The sequence below is a fragment of the Eumetopias jubatus genome, unplaced genomic scaffold, assembly GCF_037043125.1.
Source record: "Eumetopias jubatus isolate StellerSeaLion01/CBP00866 unplaced genomic scaffold, mEumJub1_p1.0 scaffold_15, whole genome shotgun sequence".
NCBI classification, from domain to species: Eukaryota; Metazoa; Chordata; class Mammalia; order Carnivora; family Otariidae; genus Eumetopias; species Eumetopias jubatus.
In genome coordinates this window covers 71,803,393-71,826,712 of record NW_028274821.1, presented here as the reverse complement: position 1 = coordinate 71,826,712, position 23,320 = coordinate 71,803,393, and the positions used below count along the sequence as shown (strand labels likewise).

General features: G+C 44.0%; 1 protein-coding gene and 1 non-coding gene across 2 annotated transcripts in view; both read right to left on the bottom strand.

Annotated features, from left to right (window-relative positions):
* LOC114213476 (paralemmin-1) overlaps nucleotides 1-23,320 on the bottom strand; it is a 91,271-nt gene that overhangs the window by 41,220 nt on the left and 26,731 nt on the right. Inside the window, exon 6 of the mRNA XM_088018818.1 lies at nucleotides 15,262-15,392. Within this exon, the coding sequence (XP_087874944.1) occupies nucleotides 15,262-15,392 (131 nt within the window). The remainder of the gene's footprint in view (nucleotides 1-15,261; nucleotides 15,393-23,320) is intronic.
* On the bottom strand, nucleotides 9,657-9,763 carry LOC114213606 (U6 spliceosomal RNA). The gene has a single exon (XR_003610238.2). It is a non-coding gene; the product is annotated as a U6 spliceosomal RNA (small nuclear RNA).

Sequence of the window (23,320 nt, the reverse complement as noted above, 5' to 3'; positions counted from 1 at the left end):
ATTTACAGATTCAGCTGGGACATTAACTGATTTTCTCAAGATCACAAACCACAAACCAAACTGGGTGGCTAAACTAAAATGTCAGTGTCTTAGATTCCCATCCTTTGCTTTAACAGAGCAGACCACAGCACCAGCAGATGACCCTGTACGGAAGGCTTGAGTTGTGCTTGTAAACCGGCTGCACCCGAGAAAACCATATCATTTTGGGGTATTAATTTGGAATTTGTGACTCCTTGTTAGGGGCTGAAATTTGCTTTTGCATCGGCTACAGGAAAAGAGTGGCAGCTTTGAAAGACCACCGGGGACCCAGGTTTAGTTCCAGTTTACTAGCTGGCTGGGTCATTCTGAGAGTCCTGTGGTCTGCCCTGGCCTCAGGTTCTTCACCTTTAAGGTGAGAAGTGTGGGGAGGGGCCATTCTCAGGACTTTCCAAGTTCTTTTCTAAATCTAAAGATAAATGATGCACAAAGATGGCAATGGCAATATTTAAACATTTAGGCAAAACATGTGGTTTGGAGGCACATCATCTCTTTGCCATCTGGGTTGGGGCAGAACTTCTCAGACTCTCTGTGGTCAGGGACTAGGGTTTCACACCCCCCAACCCCTCACACACCAGCACTCACACCTGGCTCATGATGCATGTCACTCACCATGGGATTGAGACAACACCCAAACCGGTCTGTTTGGTGAGACAGGTCCACTGATCAACCCCCTTGGTTGCCATGGCAATGTCAAATTGCTATTAAAGTTTCCAAACTGGCAATTTCTGCCCTTATCTTGTCATAGACCGATAATGAACAGTTGTCTGACCAGAAGCAGTCCATGCACCATACTTTGAACAACACTGGGTTTAGCCATTTTTCTGGAACAAAGCAAGTCTCCTAGGACCTGAGGAGGGCATCACTCAGACAACCTAGATAATTTTTTTTCTTTTTAAAGATGTATTTATTTATTTTAGAGAGAGAGAGACAGCAATGGGTACACACGAGCAGGAGAGGCAGAAGGAGAGGGAGAGAATCTCAAGCAGACTCTCTGCTGAGCATGGAGCCTGATGCGGGGCTCGATCTCACAACCATGAGATCCTGACCTGAGCCGAAACCAGGAGTCGGACACTTAATGGACTGTAGCACCCTGGTGCCCCGAATTTTTTTTTTAAATAAGCAACTGGAAAGCACAAAGTACCTTTTATTTATTTATTTATTTTAATAACCTGCTGAGATAACTCCTCCTCTCACCCTATTCAACCAGGTCTGCCCCACAACTGATCTGGATTCCCAAATCCATCTATCATATTGTCCTATTTCTTCTGCCCTTGGAGTTGTTCTTTATCTTCCTCCAGTGTAGCTGACAGCTCCTGGGCAGGCTGAGCAGCCCCAGCATTCCTGCTGAGGGCCTCAGGGTAATAGACAGGAGCTGATCACAGGGCAGGAGGGAACCCAAGAGGCAAGAGACAGGCAGCTGCCCTGGGGACAGAAGGTGCTTCTCACACTTGTAAGGCAGAGCCACTCCACTTTCAGGGCTGTGCTCCCAGCCCCCTTCCCTCCACTGCCCTGGACTTGTCAGCGGTGAGGGCCGGAGCTTCCAAGTCACCACTGGACTCGCATGTCCGGTGGCAGCTGACCTCTGAAACAGTGTGCTAGGCTTGGGGAGGGGGGTGGCATCCCTCTCAGCTGTTTCTGAAAGTGGAGAGGGGGTCTGGTAAAATCAAACAATTGGGATTATTTACATTTGGTACATTGTCACATCATTCTTTCATTTTTATAATAAAAGCTGGGGTCTATTGGGTACCAAGTCCTAGATCCTTCTAAGCACTCTGCATATATTAATTTAACCACCACCACGACCCAGGAAAGTTCATCTCATTACTGTTATCTCATTTTTGTAGAAGAGGAAACTGAAGTAGAGAGAAGCTAGAGGAACTTGCCTAAGATTTCACAGGCAGCAAGGGCAGTCCCTGGATTTGAACCCAGCAAGTGTAATCCTGATGCTCGTGTCCAAAACCATGGCTCTGTACCGTCTCAACATGGAAATGTTGGTGTTGAATCTCATGACAATCCTATGGATGATCTAAGGCTGATGCAGATCAATTAAATAGAAAAATATTTATTGAGCAACCTACTAGACTTCCTGCAGTATTCTGGGCACTTGAGATACACATAGTGGGTATAGTGTGTTGAATGGTTATAGGCTATGTCCACACCCTAACCCCTGGAACCTGAGAATGTGACCTTATCTGAAAAAAAGGGTCACTGCAGATGCATTAATTTAAAGATTTTGAGATGAGCTCATCCGATATTATCTGGATGGACCCTCTAATGACAAGTGTCCTTATAAGAGACAGAAGAGGAGAAAACATAGGGAGAAGACAAGGCCATAAGAAGACAGAGGCAGGGATGGGAGGGATGCAGCAACAAGCCAAGACTCACTTGGAGCCTCCAGAAGCTGGAAGAGGCAAGGAAGGATCCTCCCCTAGAGCTTTTGGAGGGAGCACAGCCCTGCAGACACCTTAATTTTGGACTTCTGGCCTTTAGAACTGTGAGCAAACAAGTTTCTGTTGTCTTAAGCCACCAAGTTTGTGGTAATTTGTTACAGCAGCCTCAGAAAAGTAAAATGGGGAGGGGGGTAGCCAATAAAGTCCTTGTTCTCGTAGAATTTACATCCTAGCTAAGAACCAACAGAATGGAATGGAATGGAAAAAGAGAAAACCACTGGTCTAACAGCTGAAAAGCATTTCTCCTCAAACATCTCCTTCTCCAGGAAGTCTTGTCTGCACTCCCTAACTCGAGTGTGAAGTACCCCTCTCCTTATAGGAGTACTTATAGGCTCCTCTAGATCCTTTTAGAACTTCCATGATCAGACCTTTCCCACCATTGTGCAATTGATGGTTCCCATGTACAATTCTGTGTTCCCCAGCTGCCTATATAAAGCTTCATGTCCATCTTGTCTGGATTCACCCAAGATCACGTGAGAATGGGAGAGACTGGAAATACCCTGATGACCAACAAGAAGGAATTGTGTGGAGACCAAGAAGAAGGCAGGGCCACTGTGCATGTTCATCCAGCTTGTTTCTGCCCAAGGACACCAGCTGAGGGAGCAAAGCAGGCTGGAATCCACCCAGTGTCTTTCCAAGTGGTAGCCCACTGACATCAAGAAGTAGAGTCTAATGAAATCTTGCCATTTGGAACAACGTGGATGGAACTAGAGGGTATTATGCTAAGCAAAATAAGTCAGTAAGAGGACAAATACCATATGACTTCACTCATGTGGAATTTAAGAAACAAAATATGAACATAGGGGAAGGAAAGGAAAAATAAAATAAGATAAAAACAGAGAGGGAGAAAACCATAACAGACACTGAACTCTCGGAAACAAACTGAGGGTTGCTGGAGGGGAGGTGGGTGGGGGGAAGGGATAATTGGGTGATGGGCACTCGATGTAATGAGCACTGGGTGTTATATGCAAATGATGAATCACTAAATTCTACTCCTGAAACTAGTAATACAGTTTATTTTAACTAAATAGAATTTAAATAAAGAATATTAAAAAGAGAAAACACTTCTTTTTTCATGAAAGATGTTAGTTGAATGGTGCTTTCTTAAAAAAAAAAAAGTAAAGTCTAATTTTCCTCTCCTTGAGTCTGAGCTGGCTTTAGTGGCTCAGGTGAAACCAGTAAGACACAGTAAAGGCAATGCTATGGGACTTCCAAGGGGCCAAGACAGAAGACGTCTTGCAGCTTCCAGCTGGGTCCCTTGCAATGCTTGCTCTCCGGACACTCCCCCTTGGGGTGCTTCCTGCCAGAACCCAGCTGCCATGTGCTGAGAAGGCCAAGCCCGTGGAGGGGCTTGGACATTAGTCCCAGCCATTGAGTCACTCTAGCTCAGGTCCCAGACATGCAAGTGAAGAAGTCTCCAAGTGAGTTCAGCATGCAGCTCAAATTGAGTCACCCCTAGCCTTTGGCGTTTTCCCAGCTGAGGCCCCACATGTTGCAGAGACGAGGTGAGTCATCCCTACTGCTCAAATTCCTGACTTAGAATCCAAGAGCACAATACAAACAAACAAAGAGCAGAAGCAGACCCATCAATACAGGGAACAAGCTGATGGTTGCCAGAGGGGGGTTGGGGCGATGGGAAAAATGGGCAAAGGGGTGTAGGAGACACAGGCTTCCAGTTCTGGAAAGACTATGTCATGAAAATAAAAGGCACAGCACAGGGGACAGAGTCAATGGCGCTGTCATCATGCTATATGGTGACAGATGGCAGCTACACTTGAGGTGAGCAGAGCATAAGGCATCGAGAAGGTGAATCACCATGTTGTAGTTCTGAAACTAATGTAACATGTGTGTCAATGATACTTAAGTAAAAAAAGAATCCATGAGCACAATAAACCTGAATTATTCATTCTGCAAATATAACTGCACATGTGTTCCAAATGGGCTAAGAATAGGTTCTCAAAAAGGGGACAGGAAGAAGGATGTAGACAAATCCCTCCTCAGAGATGTGCCCCAACATAACTCCCCTGTGACTGTGCACCCTTCCCTCTCCCTTGGCCTGAAGTCCCCATTGCTGCTGTGTACAGCGTGGGGAAGAGAGCCAAAGAGTCCCTGATGGCAGAAGTTGCTGTCAGGGTGGAAGGAAGAAGGGGAATGTGAGTTTGTTAGGGGACTGGAACCCTAGAATGGGATTGGGTCCATACACTGATGGACTCTCATTTGCTGTGGTGGCGAGCCCGAGTGTGGAGGTGAGGGAAGGAGAACCTGGCAGGGCTGGTGGACTCAGGACTTGCCGGACTTGCTGGACTTGCTGGGACAAGTCCCAAGCAGCCTCTGGTCCCACTAAACTCTTCTCTGGGGCCTCAGTCATGAAAAGAAGGGGCTACAAAGCAAGGGTGTGCCTAGGAGATTGACTTGGCTCCAGGCCCTGGCCATGGAGTGTCAAGCAAGCCTGCCTACACACGTCTGCTTCCCACCCGGGTCAGAGCCTGCATGCCTCTCCATGGCTGCCAGGCTACAGCCCCCAGACTCCATGGTCATGAAGCCATGTTATAAGATCACAGATGGTCCTCGCTGTTAAGGATCTGAGAGACCATCCCCTGCCTTCACAATGCACAATGTGGAGGACAATACCAACAGGACATTTGATGTCTTTGTTTCATCAAGAATATAGAGAGGTTACAAGTGATCATATTACCAGCTACGGGGATGGAAAAGTACGATTTTTCAGAGGGGAAACTTTTTGTAGAGGGGAGACCTGAGGCATGGCATTTGTAGGCCAAAAAGCCTGGGGCCAGCCACCAAGAAAGGTGACTTTGCACAATGTCTTCTAAGGGCTGGAAAAGGCAAGCATTCCCCAAATGTGGCTCTTATGTAGTCTCAGTGCGTGGACAAAATTCTCCCATTATTTTCATAATTATGCATACTTTAAACCAAATTTACCTGATCAATAATGAGGCAATTATAATGGAGCCCACAAAAACCGAATAAGGTTAAGATGTTTGGGATCTCACGGTAGTGAGAAGTAGGAGTTTCCAACTGCTATTACTAAGATACACCCAGGCGATATTGCTGTGCTGAATGCAAGAAGAGAGTGTTTCCTTCCTGACCTGTCCCAGCTTCCAGAACTGACCACAAACCATAAGCATTCACATTTCAGAGTCTGTGAAGAGGGACTTTTCTATGTGGTGCCAGAGAGCAGGGACCAGAGAACCGGTGGAAATTGCAGGGAACATCACTTTTCATCCCAAAGGAGGATCCTTTGTAATAATGAGAGTTGTTCCAATGTGGACTTGGGTGTTACTTTGTGAGGAAGTGAGATCCCTGTCACTTTCAGCCTCGGGGAGGGACTATGTATGGATTCCCACTCACTGGGTTCATTGCAAATTCAAGTGTTAGACAGGAGTTGATCCGGATTACACCTCCGTTATGTATGCTCTAAGATTCTACGGTTTTATGAGCTGTCATAAAATCACTGCCTTTGCAAAATCAGTGCAGCGTTGGATGCAAAAAAAAAAAAAAAAAAAGGAAGAAAGAAAGAAAAAGGCCATCGTTTCTTTTTAACTCAGAACTGACTTTCATGGTTCAGTGCTTGAGAGAAGCCTTACACTACAAGCACCTGAAACACTTATGTCATTCTGCACTGAAAATCATGAATGTTATCTTCATAAATCTTTCCCCCTGGTTATATTGAGAAATAATTGACATATGTCACTGTATGAGCTTCAGGTGTACTGCATAATGGCTTGATTTACATATATTGTGAAATGATCACCCTAATGGGTTCAGCTAACATCCATCTTCTCATACAAGAAAAAGAAAAGAAAGAAGAAAAAAGGAAAAATATTTCTCCTTGTGATGAGAACTCTTGGGATCTACTCTCTTAATAACTTCCCTATATATCCTACAGCAGTGTCAGCTGTCTACACTACATGTCTACACTATATCCCAGTACTTATTCAGCTGCAAGTTTGTACCTTTGGACCACCCTCCTCCAATTTCCCCTTCCTCCCCGCCCTCCGCCTCTGGTAACCACAAGCCTAATCTCTTTTCTGATAAGTTTTGGGGGTTTTTTGTTTTGTCTGGGGTTTTTTTGTTTGTTTGTTTGAAGATTCCATGTATAAGTGAGATCATACAGTATTTGTCTTTCTCTGACTTATTTCACTTAGCATAACGTCTTCAAGGTCTATCTATGTCATCACAAATGGTAGGATTTCTTCATTTTTTTATGGCTGAATAATATTCCATTGTAGAATAATAGTCCATATATGTTTTATCACATTTTCTTTATCCACTCATCCATCAATAGACTCTTAGGTTGTTTCCATGTCTTGGCTATTATAAAAGTGCTGCTATGAACATGGGGTGCAGATAGCTTTTTTTTTGAGAGAGAGAGTGCGTGTGCACAAGAGTGGGTGGGGGGCAGGGAGGCGCAGAGGGAGAGGAAGAGAGAGAATCTTAAGTAGGCTCCATGCCCAGCACGAAGCCCAACATGGGGCTCGATCTCACAGCCCTGAGATCATGACCTGAGCCAACATCAAGAGTCAGACGCTTAACCGACTGAGCCACTCAAGTGCCCCGTGCGGATATCTTTCTGAGTTAGTGTTTTCATACCCTTTGGATATATTCCCAGAAGTGAAACCGCTGGATCATTTGGTAGCTCTATTTTTAATTTTCTGAGTAAACTCCATACTGTTTTCTACCAATTTACAACCCCACCAACGGCACACAAGGGTCCCGTTTTCTCCATATCCATGCCAACATCTGTTCTCTCTTGTCTTTTTGCCACATACATCTTTTTAGGGTTCCGGGTTCTCAAGCTCCTTGATGGGGTGATTTTATCTTAGTATCAACACCTATAATTCCAGGCTTTAGCATAGTGCTTCTTAGCTGGGGGCTATTTTGGCCCCAGGGGACATTTAGTAATGCTTGGAGACATTTCTGATCGTCAGAGGGGGGTGGGAGGGCGCTACTGGCATCTCCTGGGTAAAGGCCAGGGATTCTGCTAACAATCCTGCAATACGCAGGGCAGCCCCCACAACAAATAATTCTCCAGACCCAAACGTCACTAGTGCTGCTATTGAGAAACCCTGTCCCAGAAGTATGGAGGAGAAGACAATAACAAAAGCACCACTCTTACTTATTGACAACCTACTGTACTTGGCACTTCACAAAAGCTTATGATCTGTACAACAGCTCTTCAAGATGGGCATTGCTATTGCCAGGGTACAGGGCTCAAGTCCAGAGAGTTACACTGTGTCTAAGATCAAACAGCTTGCAAATGCAGAACTAGGGCTCGAACCCAGTCAGTCGACAGACTCGAAGGGCAAGGTTCCTCATCAGTATGCCGGGAGCCTCTGACATCATTACACACTGGTTGCAGCAGAGACTTAGGCTATATACAGTCAAGAAAGTGCACTCAGGAGTAAAGGGCTTCCGAAAGAGACAAAAGAACCAAGCCTAAAACAGAGCCTGTACTTCCAGACAGAACCTGAAGGGGCAGCCTCCCGAACTATTTGACCACTCTCAATGGCCCCCAAGCCCAACCCCTTGGGCGGGAGTCTGGGCAAGTTTGCTACACTGCTTCCTGAGGAGACGCTGGGGGCTGAGGAGGGAGGAGCAACCACCTGCATCATGAGGTGAACTTCAGTGTGATTTCTGGGTGACAAACATATCACATGTCTCAAAAATTTTGACCTTAAAATAACTTTTGTTCAGATTTTTGAGAATGTGCTTTGGAGTTAGACGGAGCCCAGTTGAAATATCCATTTTTCACTCTTTGTTGTTGTTGTTGTTGTTGTTTTAAAGTAGGGTCTACGCCCATCGTGGCCCTTGAACTCACAACCCTGAGATCAAGAGTCACATGCTCTATCTACCAACTGAGCCAACCCTTCACTTTTCCACTTATTAATGGGGTTGTTTGGGGCAACAAGTTACTTTATCTTCTAAGCCTCAGTTCTCCCAACTGTATTATGGGCATTCACGTCATCACCATGGCTTCATGGGAGTATTATGAGGATAAAAAACAAGAAAATGAATGAATGAAGTGGAGGCCAAAAAGCTAGGGACCCAGAAGCAACTAAGAGACCAATGAATATTAGATGATATAGCGATGCCACTATATCACTGTATGGTTTATAGTATAGAGAGTTTTATTATGGTGAAACAAAGAGAATGGGAAGGAGAACAGGGCTGGATTGCCAGACGTGGCTGTGCGGGGTGGGGCTGCAGGCCGAAGTGCACAGATGTGGACTGCCCATGTGAGTGCTCCATACTCTGTACCCTGCTGTGGAAGAACAGTGCATCATGGAGTCAAAAATAACAAGTATGAAGGACAGAATGAATCCTAAGCAAGTGTCCTTTGTGATTTCAATGAACATTTCTGTGGTTGCCTTTTCTAGAACAGTTATTTGTGGATGGCTGTCATCCTGTTGGTTGCCAAAAATCCCATCATGTAACACACACATGCTTCTGCCTAATGTCTCCAGTCTTCTGCTTTGAGCCTCTTAAGAATGTGGAAAACTAAGTGAATTCTGGTATCCGTCAGAGACCAACAGAAGCACTCCAGGAATCTTAATCCAGAAGCAGAAATGAGCCAGTCCACTTGCATCTTGAACTTTTTTTTAAGCGTTGCAATGCCTCTCTCTAGGTTAGTAGCTGGGACTTCAATATTTTATTTAATCAATATTTGATGGGACATATTTTAGAACTGACAGCTGATCAGATGAATTAGTCATTGCGGTGATGAGTCAGTGATTCACACATGGGGCTTTTGTCTCCTGAGGACTTCACCTCTTTCCCCAATTCTGCCCTATCTCCACAAGCACTTCCTTCTACAACAGTAGCATTTCTCCACACAGGTATATTTGCTCAGAAAAGGGATCTCTATTCAACTTCCCAAATTTGAGACCCTTAGAATACCAGAGCTGGAAGATCCTGAGAGACTTTTCGCTGAAAAGATGAGGAAACTGAGACCAGAGAGAGAGAGAGTCTTGCCCGGAGTCACACAGCAAGTTAACAACAGTGCTAGAATTGATACCCTGGCTTTAGAACAGCTTGTCCCATTTTCATTTACTACTCCCTGAAGTTTCTCCTCTTCACTGGGGTAATTCCAAGGTGGGGGGAACAAATTTCTCCCATATTTCTCACTAGTCAGAGAAAGTTAAGAACATTATATTTCAAAGCTTCACAAATTTGCGTGTCATCCTCATGCAGGGACCATGCTAATCTTCTCTAGATCATTCCACTGTTAGTGTATGCACTGCCGAAGCGAGCACTAGAACACTGTATTTCAAACATCTGAATAAAACCTGATGAAATTAGAAAGAGAATCTTAAGTGGGAAAATCACAGGGCAAGCAGCAAGACTTGATGACTGGAGCAGATATGAAGTTGACAAGGCTAGCGTGGATCTAATTGCCAGAAGTCTCCAAGAGTATAAATGTGAGGTCCATGTGTGGTCCCAGGGACCCATCACACCCAGTGACAATATGGACAGCGGTTGACCATGGGACCAAGCCAGAAACAATCCCTTTGGGCTTTCTCAATATGGCACTCCAATAGGAAATAAAGCATACAGAAGATACGACATTTGAAATAAAAAAAAAAGAGAGAGATCTTTGTGCAGATTTTGCTTTCAACAATGCTGACCATATTTAGCTAATTTTACTTTTGTTTTCTAGAGAGCCAAAAATATAATGAATAGACTGGGCTATCCTGACATTGCCCAGGGAAAAGTTGTGCAAAAAAATGACCATCTATTTATCCACTGTAGGGACCAGTTCTCTCCTTCCTTTCCCACTGCTGTGATGTAATCACTGCAGTTCTACTGTGCTCTTAGTTAATTACATTTTATTTGTGGTCTATTCTTTTTCCATTTACAGAAATCTTTCTTGAACCTGACGGTGATTTACACAGATGATCAGGAGCACTCTTTAAAAAAGCATAAATTCCAGGGCTCCTCACATGGGTCACTGAATCCAAATTTTCTGGAAAAAGTCCTGGGAATCTATATTTTTTAAAAAAGCTTCCCAGGTGATTCTAATGCCCAGGATTTAATAGTCTAGTTCCTCCCTCCCTCCCTCCGTCTCTCCTTATGTGCTGCCTTCAAAATCTAAGCACCACATATAACGTTCTTGGAAGAGAGACAATATTCTTCATTCCAAACAACCACCAATTTACAAATAACACTTTGGTAAAAGACATGCCTGGAAACCTGGAATTCGTTGTATGACTACTGGCACTATAAAGAATTGTAGACTCAGGAATGGAAATATGGTCATGTTCTTTCCTCCTGAAGATATCTAAGGAAAGAGACACGTTTAAGTGCAAATTCTCGTGCTTTATTTGAAGTCTTTATTATATTCAGACTTCAAGAATTGATTAATATTAACTTAGTTAATATTAATTAAATATTCAGACATAAAGAATTAGGACATGGCCTAAATCCGACCTACACTGAGGTCCTGAGTTAGGGTGCTATTACCATTTCTTTCTCCAAACTTAAATGACACAGATGTCCCTTAATCTGTCCTTGTATGCATTCTCCCGGCTTTTTGATTACTATTCTCTATTGTTCCTTCAGGTTCTTCAAGCTACTTTTGGTTCACCAGCAGGGACTAAAATACCTTCAGGGCACGGTACTAATCAACTTTATGGTTTGAAAACAGTTTGCCCTTTTTTTTTTTTTTTTTTTTTTAGCGAGAGTGAGAGGGCTGAGGCAGGACAGAGGGAGGGGAAGACGGAATCTTAAGCAGGCTCCACACACAGCATGGAGCCTGACATGCAGCTCCATCTCACATGAGATCATGACCTGAGCTGAAATCAAGAGTCGGAGGCTTAACCGACTGAGCCACCTGGGCGCCCCATGCGTATCTCTTTAGGAGAATTTATTTTACTACTCAGGAGTGACTTAGATTAGTGGACTCAAATCTAAAGATCTAAAGATTGATATTCTGATTCAAACAAAGAAAGCTCCCTTTAGAATTCCTTTATTTGGTGGTTCTTCTGCATTTGATCTGTAGCCAGTTTCTGGGATTCCTATTATATAAAGATCAGAATCTGAATTTGATTTCAACGCCATTCCTGTTTTCTCTCATTCTCTTCTCCCTGTCCCTCTGAATTCTCAAGATTTTTAGCTCATCTTCCTCCTCATGAATTTGCTTTTCTATACTTTCGCTAATGCTTGCAGTTTTCTCTTGAACAATCATGCTTCTGGAAGAGTGAATTATTAGCCCCCATTCTCATCCTTCCCTGCATCTGTGCCCTCTGCCACACAACTGTGAAGTTCCTTCCACCAAAGGTGGACTGTCTGTGTCCCCGCCTTGGTTTTGGGGGTGGCCATGACTTGCTGTGGCTAATGGCTTATGGGCAGTTCTGTTTCCTCTCAGTTCCCTGGCTCCTCTGCCATCGCCATAAAAGGAAACAGTCATGGTTAGCTCATTAGTGCCGGGGGAAGAAAGCACAGACTCGTCCAACCTATGTCTTGGGGTCACCTAGCTGAGCTCAGCCAAAATGAGCAGAGCCAGAACAGCCCATCCACACAGTCTGTAAGACTGCAGGATGCCTGTGCTTCCGATGAGACGTTAGGGCTGTTCAAGGGGCTATAGGACTGAGAGAGCGAACTAACCCATGCCTGACGAAGGAAAGCAGCTTAGGTGGCTCAGTGTCCTTTAAGGGAAGAGGAAGGACAGCTCCTTTCTTCCCTGGGCACTGGAACTTAAAGATGCTAATGGTTCTCCAGTAGACAAGTTGCGAGTAAGATGAGAAGAAGCAGAAACTGACTTCCAGGGTAGGAAGACGCTCCTCCCTCCAGAGGCTCTGAGGAAGAACTGATGCCTACCGGCAGCCCTGCTCCAGGGAACATAGCTCATCCGCCAGCAAATGGCCACAGCCCAGCAGAGCCGTGACTGTGGCGGAAGGAAATGCCCCCTGAATCCAGGCCTAAGCACATGCATCCCTGCCCTTTTAGGCTGCTGTGATTTCTTTCCTTCTGGCTTGGCTATCTGTCTCTTTAATGGGCTCCAAGAGATTGCCTGCATACATGACTGAGCTCTTTATTCTGTTGACTCAAAAGATAAAAAGAGATTCTCCTTATTTTTCTAAATATGGTGATGCTCACATAAACAATAAACCAGCCCCTAACTCTTATTCCTCACTCCGGGAGTCAATTTAGCCAAAACTGAGTCTCAATTTAAGATTCTCCCTCCATGTGATGCCTCATCCCACAGGTAAAGTTACCACCTGTGAGGCCAAAATAATGGTATATGAATACGCAAGCCGAAGCCAAACTGCCAATTTGGTAGGAAGACCACGTTTTCTAATGCCGTTAAAACAAAAACAAAACAGAAAAGGTCATAGAACGAATTTTATCCTATTTTCCAAATCCTTTCTGCATTCCATCTATGACACTTAATGGATGAAATGAATGAACAGGTCAGGTTCAGTGAGAAAATATACAAAGTGTCTGAAAAATGATTTTAAAGAAAATTTTCTGCCCCTCAGTGTGTGCACTGCCTCCCTTCACATCCGAGGTAGTGAATAGACTGTGCTCAGGCCACTTGGCTGCTAGGATGAAGTTAGCCTGGAGAATAATCTTCCAGGCCTCCTCTGCCGGGCAGGGGTTCCCTGAGATGTGGCGTACCCGGTCTCAATTCTTCATTCAACAAAAAGTTGTGGAGCTTCTTCTCTGCGCCAGACCTTTCTGAGGTGAGTATGTACAGCCAGTGAGAAAGATGCAGGAAAACAATGGAACCTTTAAAAAGAGTAGACAAAGCGATGCCACTGTATTATATCAACTGTCACCTACAGCTGAAAGCACCATGGACTTGCCACTTCTGAGAAGTCCTGTAAAACCACTTCTCTGAGTGGCCTTTCCTCCCCAACTTGTTGTCAGTATTTCCAACAATCCTTGGCTCCCTCGTCTTGTCTAAGAGACAGCCAGCTGAGCCACTTGGGAGGAGAGCAACTCCCGAGGCTCAGGACTCTGAGTGACTGGCTCCTGCCCCTTCCCCCTCTACCTTCTGGGCTTCTTTTTTTTTTTTTTTTAAGATTTTATTTATTTATTTATTTGAGAGAGAGAATGAGAGAGAAAGAGAGCATGGGGGGGGGGTCAGAGGGAGAACAGACTCCCCGCTGAGCAGGAAGCCCGATGCGGGACTTGATCCTGGGACTCCAGGATCATGATCTGAGCCGAAGGCAGTCGCTTAACCAACTGAGCCACCCAGGCGCCCCCTTCTGGGCTTCTAACAGGAGATCTTTCCTACTTCCTAGAGGTACTTGTCCTCACCAGGGTGATGTCCTTTTTCTAGTACAAAGATTTTTTCTTCTAATGATATATATAGAGAGATCTAACTAGCTATCTATCTAAAATGGTCGGTAATAGTTAAGCCTTTACCCTTTGTATGCTAAAAATGTGTGTGCATGCACACATGTGTACACACATTCACATACATGTGTGTGCCCATGCACACACGTGCACAACCACATACATGTACATGTGCATGTATACATAATCGCACACATGTGCACAATCGCATGCACACGTGTATGTGCACACATGTGCGCATCCACATATATACATGTGTGTGCACATATTCACATACCTGTGTGTGCGCACGTGTACACACATATTCACATATGTGTGCACATGCACATGTGTATATATTCACATATATGTATGTGTGTGTATGCACACACACATATGCACATCACACACAAACTTCTTCTTAGTGAATTTCCCCCACAAGCAAAATTTAGCTAAGCTGCTCTTGAGAACTCTTCAAGGGACATTAGGGCCCAAGCAAACAGGGACCCAGGCCTTTAGGGCTTATGGCCAGTCTGCTTTTCCCTCTGGTGACACTACTGGAGTCCCTAAGGACTCTTCACAGTCCTTATTCATGCTTGGGTATAAAGGCTGGTAGCGAGGTAGCTCTTGCCCTTTTATTCTAAATGAGTTTGCACCCTCAGGAGAAAGAGATGACGCTCTTGAGGCTGAGATTTGAGGTGGGGTTGGTGAGATGGGGTGGAGAGGGAGATTTGGTTCTAAGACATCTCTGATCACCACCTTCCACCCCCATCTCATATCTCTGGCTACGTGTCCTGGGACCTGGTATGACTACAGTGTTTAAGCGCAAACCTATGTTTTTGCTCCTGTGTGAGCCTGGCCAACCACTGGCCACAGGAAGGTCACTTATCTCCCAGACGGAAATGTTCAGAACTTGGTTGAGAACCATAAAGGAACCAACTCACCCTCTGAGCAGCGCAAGCAGACAGTACAAAGTTAATTTTTAGAGTGCAGGCACATAACTCACAGTGCTGCCCTCATTCAGCACGTCTATCGTTCTCAGACCCCTGGCTACCGTTTCCCCACTTCAGATTGATCAAATGTAGGAAACAGACCCACTGCAGCAGCAGTAACAGCTAACAGCCTGACTCACAGGAGGAAAAAGACAAAAGCTGGGGGAAGAACACAAAAGGTGGTCGTTTAGTGAAGGGGCAAGCTGCTTCCAACACCTCATTGTTCAGGGAAAACATCACCGTACCGAATGACAGCCCCATACAGTAATTAGTACTTAGAGTAATATCTCGGGGTTATCTGGAAACGTTAAAACGATACCAATGTACTCTGTTTTTAGGAAGAGAATTCCCAAGCTCTGGGCAAAGGGGTCGGCGCGGAGAAGGGCCCCCTAGAGGACAGTAGCGGTTACTGCACTGTAAGACCCCGGCGCGGGGAGGTGGTTGGGGGCGGTGTGGTGCGGGCGCTGGGAACCACCTACCTCTGGATGTTATCTTCCAGTTGTTTGACTCTGAACTCATCTTCCTCAGACTGCCGCCTCCTGGCTTCCTCCTCTTCGGCAGTTCCAGCGGGGATACCCTGCAGCAGCCATTTTTCCCGAAGCACTTTGGACTGTGGGAATGAGGGAAGAGAACAGACTAGTTGATACCTTTCAGTCCACAGCCTTCTCTGTGTCGCGGTGCCTCGGTTTTAGCTCCGCCCCTCATCAGTGGTCACCTGAATTGCTGCCTTCGCCTCCTCACTAACTTGGCTCCCGACTTCCCTCAGGCCTAACCCCTAGAGAGCCACCAGAGGGGTTTATTTCTGCATTTCCTACTATAAAAAGCTTTTGAAAACATACAGAAAAACAGGAAACAGTATAATGAATGCCCATGTAACTCATCTAGCTTTACAATGATAAACAGTTGCCGTATTTCCCACAAATTTTTCACCAAAGCATTTGAAAGGAAATAACAAACATCATGACATTTCACCCATAAGTATTTCAGTATGAATCTCTAAAACATAAGGACATTTTTCTGTGCTACTGCAATTCCATTATATAATTTCTTAAGATCACCCTATATCGAGTCCATCTTAAGGTGTTTCTTTTTTTAAAAAAAGATTATGTCATGCTTCTTCTTAGAAGTTTTTTAATGATTCCCAGCCATCCTCAGCAGTGGTCTCCAAATGGTATTAAAATCATGCACTCCATTTGCACCAGTGTACAAATACATTGTGAAGTGAAATAAAAAGGTGGGTTGTTTTTTTGTTTTGTTTTGTTTTTTTTAGTAGGCTCAGGTGGAGCCCAATGTAGGGCTTAAACTCACAACCCTGAGACCAAGACATGAGCTGAGATCAAGAGTTGGATGCTTAACTGACTGAGCCACCCAGGTGCCCTGAAATAAAAAAGTTTTGAGTTTCACATCAATGGCTGGGAGGGAGCCATTACTGCTTTGACAAGGGAAATGAAAACAGCTCAAAAGAAAGGCATGCTGAAACTCCCTAAAACAAAGAGCAAGGTGAGGAAGGCGTGGGAGAGGATTTTTGATTTGGGTTTCCATTACATGGTCCCTAGATGGCAGATGGTGGTTATTGGATGTTTGCAGGGGTTGGACCCTGGGCATCATGGCTGAGCGTCCCCTTGGCAGGTCAGTGGTCCTGGGAATGGAGCGCTGTAAGCAGGGCATGTCACCAGTTTTTCCCTGGTCCCAGAATGGCTATGAGGCCATTCAACATAGTGTAAGCACTGGGTTCCCTGGATCCCAGCATCACCTCCATCAGAATCTGGCTTGACCTCATCAGGCAGGCTGAGCAAGGTAAAGGAAAGGGAGCCCTTATAATGACTAAGAGCCAGGTTATGCATGGCTTGCAGCCAATTAAATATGATGTACAGAAATGAGAGAGTGGAATATCTCTAATATTGTGGACACAGAATTCATACTCACTTCAGTTTCCTTTCTACAGCTCTTACAAGCAAAAGGTAGACAATTCCAGAGGCTCACATTAGTCTTGAGATCAAGGAATAAGAGCTACTTATGATGAAACTATAAAATGAGTTACTAAAAATTACCAACATTTAGTAATAGTAAGAATTCATTAACGGTTCTGATTCACCATTCTATTGAGAAATCCAGCAGCTACGCAGGGCTATGAAGCCCCTGCTGCATGCACAGGTGCAAGTTCCAATGGCTAGAATTTCTACACTTCTTTTTTTTTTTTAAAGATTTAATTGATTTATTTGACAGAGAGAGAGACAGTGAAAGAGGGAATACAACCAGGGGGAGTGGGAGAGGGAGAAGCGGCTTCCCACTGAGCAGGGAGCCCAATGTGCGGCTCAATCCCAGGACCCTGGGATCATGACCTGAGCCGAAGGCAGACGCTTAATGACTGAACCACCCAGGCGCCCCCAATTCCTACACTTCTGACTGGATTTTTTGTTACCAATGCCTCGGTGTGGTGTCCAGGTAGTCATAGTCTTCACTGGTTTTATTCTTGCCCTTTAATTATAGATCGTTTTTGGTGGACGTCTGTTTGGTTATCCTTACATACAGTACATAGGGAAGCATATTTATGGCACTTGACCTGTAGCTTTCCACTCACTAAAGACATGAGGTTGTTCATATGTAAGTTATTGCAACTGTATGCTAAAGAGATTGTACACAGAAGCTGCCCTTACCCAATTTAAACAGTTATACATCCTTGGTAACAGGGTGTGTGTAAATGTATTTACAACTACCACCAAGGATAGTGTCAAAAAAGTACTTTAAAAGTTTCTAGGGCATTGTTTAATAATATAAAATCATGTGTAAAAGCTCACAGTACAATTTGTTTACATTGATTGCTCTTTCTTATGGGCTAAATTATAGGTCCTCGGGGTGCCTGGGTGGCTCAGTCGTTAAGCGTCTGCCTTTGGCTCAGATCATGATCCCAGGGTCCTGGGATCGAGCCCCGCATCGGGCTCCCTGCTCCGCGGGAAGCCTGCTTCTCCCTCTCCCACTCCCCCTGCTTGTGTTCCTGCTGTCACTGTCTCTCTCTCCATCAAATAAATAAATAAAATCTTCAAAAAAATAAATAAATTATAGCTCCTCCCCCCACCAATTCATATGTTGAAGTCCTAACCCCTCCTCCCTCATAATGTGACTGTGTTTGGAAATAGGGTCCTGAAGGTTAAATGAGGTCATTGGAATGGGCTCTAATCCAGTATGACTGGTGTCCTTATAAGAAGTGGAGATTAGGACAAAGACATGCACAGAAAGAAGACCACATAAAGACACCAAAGGAAGACAGCCATCTACAAGCCAAGGAGAGAGCATTAGGAGAGAGCATTAGAAGAAGCTAACCCTACTGACACCTTGATCTTGGACTTCTAGCCTCCAGAATGATGAGAATGTATCTGGTGTCTGAGCCGCCCAGTCTGTGGTCTTTGTTATAGGAGCTCTAGCAAACTGCTACATTCTCCATAGCTTTATTACAGAGACGTTTCTTCCACTGGAAAGTGGGGATGAGTGGGTTAAATTGGTTTCTCTTTCTAAGTGGGCTACAGGAAAAAAAAAATTCAAAACCACTGTTCCCCACTCAAAATTCTCCAGGTATCATGCTCACACACAGTGAGAAGCCATGTCAAACAGTGGTTAACAGCCTGAATTCTGGAGCCAGGCTCCCACTTATTAGCTGTGTGACCTTAGACAGTCTTATCAGCCTTACCAAACCTCAGTTTTCTCATCTGTAAAATGGACATGATGACAGAGCCTACCTCAGGCTTGTCATGAGGATTAAATGAGTTCATACGCAAGTGCTGAGTCCATACTTAGTACTAGAGAAATGTTTATTATTGTTGTCCATGCTGTTCCTCTGGCCTCTCCTCCCTTCACCTGAGAAAGAGCAGGTAAAATGAAGCCTTCCCCGCTCCCACTGGCAGGATCCATGGCTCTCTGCTCTGTCTCCTCTAGCAGAGAACATATTCCAGTGCACTCTTACGCTGTTCTCCAATTCTTTCTTTTTGTATCTTTCCTCCTCTGAACTCCCAGCTCTTCAAAGGCTGGGACTGTTCTTCATTCATCTTTGCATCTCATTGCCGCACCCAGCCCAGTTCCAGGGAATGAATGAGTAAATGGGTGAATTGGAAAAATCTCAACTCTCATTCTAATTTCTTGGGAGGAGGGTGTCACACTTTCATTCATAGTGCTCCCTGAGCTGAAATGTTTGATACTCACCTAGTTCAACCCATAGAGGGTAAACACCCTATTAGGATTACTGGGGGACAGATCTATTGGCAACCTTGGTCTTGGTGTGTGTACTGTTCTGAAAATGCAGCCATGGACAGACCCAGTCTTCTCTGCCCCAGCAGGGATGCTCTGCAGCTGGGGCTTCTTGAAACGTGATACAGTGGCTGCTTCTGGGAATGTTCTGTCTGCTCTTCTTCACACTGTGCCTCCTGCCACCAAGGAAAGGGTCTAACCGCTCATTTCTGGCTAATGGAGTCCTAGCCATCCATCAGTACTTCTGACAAGAGCAGTCTGGTGACCATGAACACGAAGAGCACATGTGCCCTCACATCTGTCTCTTCTCTGGATAAGGCAGTGAGTGATGTCACCCAAGCATCCCCAACAGCTGGAGCCAAGAAGAGAGATTCTAACAGAACAAGACAGTGGGCCTGGTCTCAAGGAAGTCCATTTCACAAAAGTGTTTGGACATTATAAAAACAAAAAAGCAAAGTTGATTTTTTTTCACTTGGTCCTAAAGTAATGCTGCTAGGGCAAACCACCGATTCTAATACGTTTACCACTGAAGATTCCCTTAACCTATGCCAGATTCCCTCCTGTTGTCTCTGAGGGTCGGCTGTGCTACAGCTTTGGAATATAATGCACTTGTGCGTGCTGATCACAAACACCCATCGAAAGCACCAGTTTCCCTCTACTCTTCTTGTCCCTATTGGCTGCCTGCGTGTTTCAGAATTAAGTGACAAGCAGAGCATGGCAGAAGTGAACACTAAAAATAAAAACTTTTCATTTTTTTTATGTCCAAACTGCATATACCAAAAAATTGTATCATAGCTTACAGGGGTGAAGAACTGCCAAACTTCTCCTTTGTCAAGTGGATGCAACTATGAGGAGTCAAGACAAAGGAAGTATGCAAAAGGCTTACAGGAGAGCTTGCAAAAGCACAGATTCTCACTCCCAGATGTCGATTCTCGAAGTTTGGGATAAGGCCAAGGAATCTGAATTTTAATAAGCTCCCAGGTGATGCTGCCATTGACGGTCCTGGTCCAAGGTCCACAATTTGAATATCCCTGCATAAGAACCTGTGATTATCCAAACACCTGGAGAATGCATAAACTTTCCCACTGGTTAGCCAAACACTGATCCGAAAAGGAGCTCATCATCCTTCCACACAGCTGTCTCTCCTCCTGCATCCCCATCTCAGGAACAGTGGTGTCCCCATCCACTCCCTATGTGCTAGACACTCTGCCAGGTCCTTCAGACACTGCTCTGGAAGACGGGCAAGTCCCCAGGATCACCAAGCTTTTGTCCCAATAAACAAGGATGCAAGATAATTTCAGACTGTGATACATGGATGGCAGGAGGTAGGCAGGATAATATGACAAACAGGGATGGACTGAGGCCACTTAAGGTGGGAAAAATCCCTGCGAGTACTTGAACATTTGAGCTGAGATCTGAGATCCAAGGAAGGGAATTTCAGGGGGAGAGACTGGCAAATGTAATAGCCCAGATGTGGGGCAGAGTTTAGCGCGTTTGTGGACCAGACAGAATGCCCAAGCGGCTGGACCATAGTGAGTGGGGGGTGGGGAAGGGAAGGTAGAACAAGCTGGAGATGGAGAGGAACGCAGGGGCCAGATTAGGTAGGGTACTGCAGACTTGCTAAGGAGTTTGGCATTTATCCTAAGCACCGTAGGAAGAGAACAGACTGAAAGGGACAGGATTACAAAGTATAAGTGACTGGACTCTATTACATCATCAGGTGACAGAGCATGCTAGCTTGAAACCAAGGAGCAGCAGAAGAAATGGAAGGCACTGGGTGTACTTTAGACGTAGAGTCAACATGACTTGCTGACAGATTAGATGCAGGGGCAAGGGAAAGGGTGGGATTAAAGGTGACATAGATATTTGGTTTGAGCAAAAGGGTGGATGGTGGTATCCTCACCCCGAGACTGGAAAGACTAGTGGAAGAACAAGAGCTAGAAGAGCAGAAAACCAAAACTTGTATTTAGGGCAGGTTAAGCTTGAGAGGCTTATAAATGGAAATGACACCATCTAAGTGGACGTGTCAGGAAAACAGCTGAATACAAGAGCATGGAGTTCAGGGGACACTGCAGCTGGAGATATCAATTTAGGAGTCACTGATGCATATATGATATTTGAAGTTATGGTAGCGAGTGAGGATGATGATGACGATGATAATTCTTATCACTCCTCCCCATCGACTCCTGGTAAGATCTTGGTTTGGTATTAAGTTTTTGTTACATGATTTCAGTCCACACAGAAGCCAAACCAACACTTCTGATAGAAGAAAACCAAGTTCTAACTTCTATTCAAGTTCTGTTTACAGGGCTAGTGGAGACGTGATGGGAAAAAGGGGGACATAAAGTTCCTTTACACTGTGTACCCTACCTGTCTATTCAATATTTTAAAATTTGAAATTGGCCTTTCACATATACTAATAACCAAGAAAAGTCTAAAATTAGTGCTAAAGGTTCACAATAGTGGCAGACACTGTAACATGTTTGCAGCAAGGCCCCTGGTCCCTTCAGGCTATGTAGCAGATGACCTTGGTGAGTTGACAATAAATATCTTGCAGGGCCACAATTCAGTCTTTGATTTTTTTTTTCATTCAATCTTTTTGAAAGAAAAGGCTGTGGTTTTTAAAATATAATGACAATTTTCATAGCTTGGATTAAAAAAAAACTCTAGACAGGGTTCCCTGCTCATAAATAAATAATCCAAAGGCAGCTTATGTATTGAAGATGGGATATTAGCAATTTGATTCTGACAGTGCTGCCTCTGTCATACAAACCTTTGTAATTGTTACAGTTCCAAAGGGATTCATGTGGCAATACATACTTCCTGCCTACTCTTGCTGGGACCTTGGGCTGACCAATAAAATAGACAAATCTCTGGTAATTCAACCAAGAGAGCAAAGGGAATATTAAATTTAGTCTGTCTGGTATAATATAGTAGTTGATTTATTTTTTAAACTCACATTATCGCAAGTCACATAATAAAAACAATAAAAATAAGTAATTGTTTCCATGGAATACAAAGTCAAGACAATTTTTCAATAGAAGAATAATGATGGCTCTTGCCTTATGACATATTATTAATACATATTATATATTTAAAAAGCTAGAGGGGTTAGATGAGGATGGTATTGGCACAGAAGTGGCAGATTCATGGAATAAGAAGAATCCACAAATGGTGGACTCGAGTATAACGGAGAAATATGTATATGATAAAGAAGACATTGAAGTCAGTGAGGAAAAGAATGAATTCATCAATAAATCACGTTGAGACAACTGGCTCCCCAACACTAAAAAGTAAAGTCATTCCTATCTTATTTCATATAGAAAAAGAAATTCTAGGTGGGTTAAAACTATTGAAGGACAAGAAACATCCTAGGTAAGTTTTTGAGATGTTCTTTGCAAGAACCCTATCAAAGTCAGAAATCATAAAGCAAAAGAATGTTAGATGTGATGTCACAAAAATTACAAGGTTTTGTAAGAGATTTTATTTATTAATTTATTTATTTGAGAGACAGCACAAGCGGCGGGGGGAAGGGAGAGGGAGAGGTAGACTCCCCACTGAGCAGGGAGCCTGACATGGGGCTGGATCCTAGGACTTGATCCCAGGACCCCGAGATCATGACCTGAGCCGAAGGCAGATGCTTAACCGAATGAGCCACCCAGGCGCCCCTTTTATGAGAATTTAAAACAGCCCATACGCCAAAATCAAAAAAAGAGGCAAAGGTGAATGTATTTTGGACCTGAATGTTTAATATCATTTCATTTTAATCACCAGCTGATGAGGCCTGTGAACAAGGGTCACAAAGCTTAATCTATAAAAATATACTAGAGAAAAAGCATAGAAGGATATACCTCTGTGTGAGTTATATCTGGGCAACCAGTATACAGTTGATATGCTTTTTTTCTTTATATTTTCCTGTACTTTAAAATTTTGCTTTTGCAGTGATCGTGCATTCCTTTCTCTTATAAACAGCAAAAATAATTCAGCTATTAAAATTGCTTACTGGTCCCATATGTGAGCACTTCTTGGAAATTTTTACATCATAAATATTAGATACTAAATATAGCTAAGTATCTTGTAAAAAGAAATCTGAGTTTAATTTGGCGAGGACTTCAAAGTACTTGGAGGTTTCCTGATCGCTGGAGTGTAGAAGCTCTTTCAGTACTTGGGTCTTTTATTGCATTGCAGAATTTGTTTATTGTCCATATATAAAGTCACAATATTCCATTTTGTGGCATTGCTCACTGCATAATCCTAAATTACCAAGAATATTAATCAAATAAGCATCAAAATTATTGT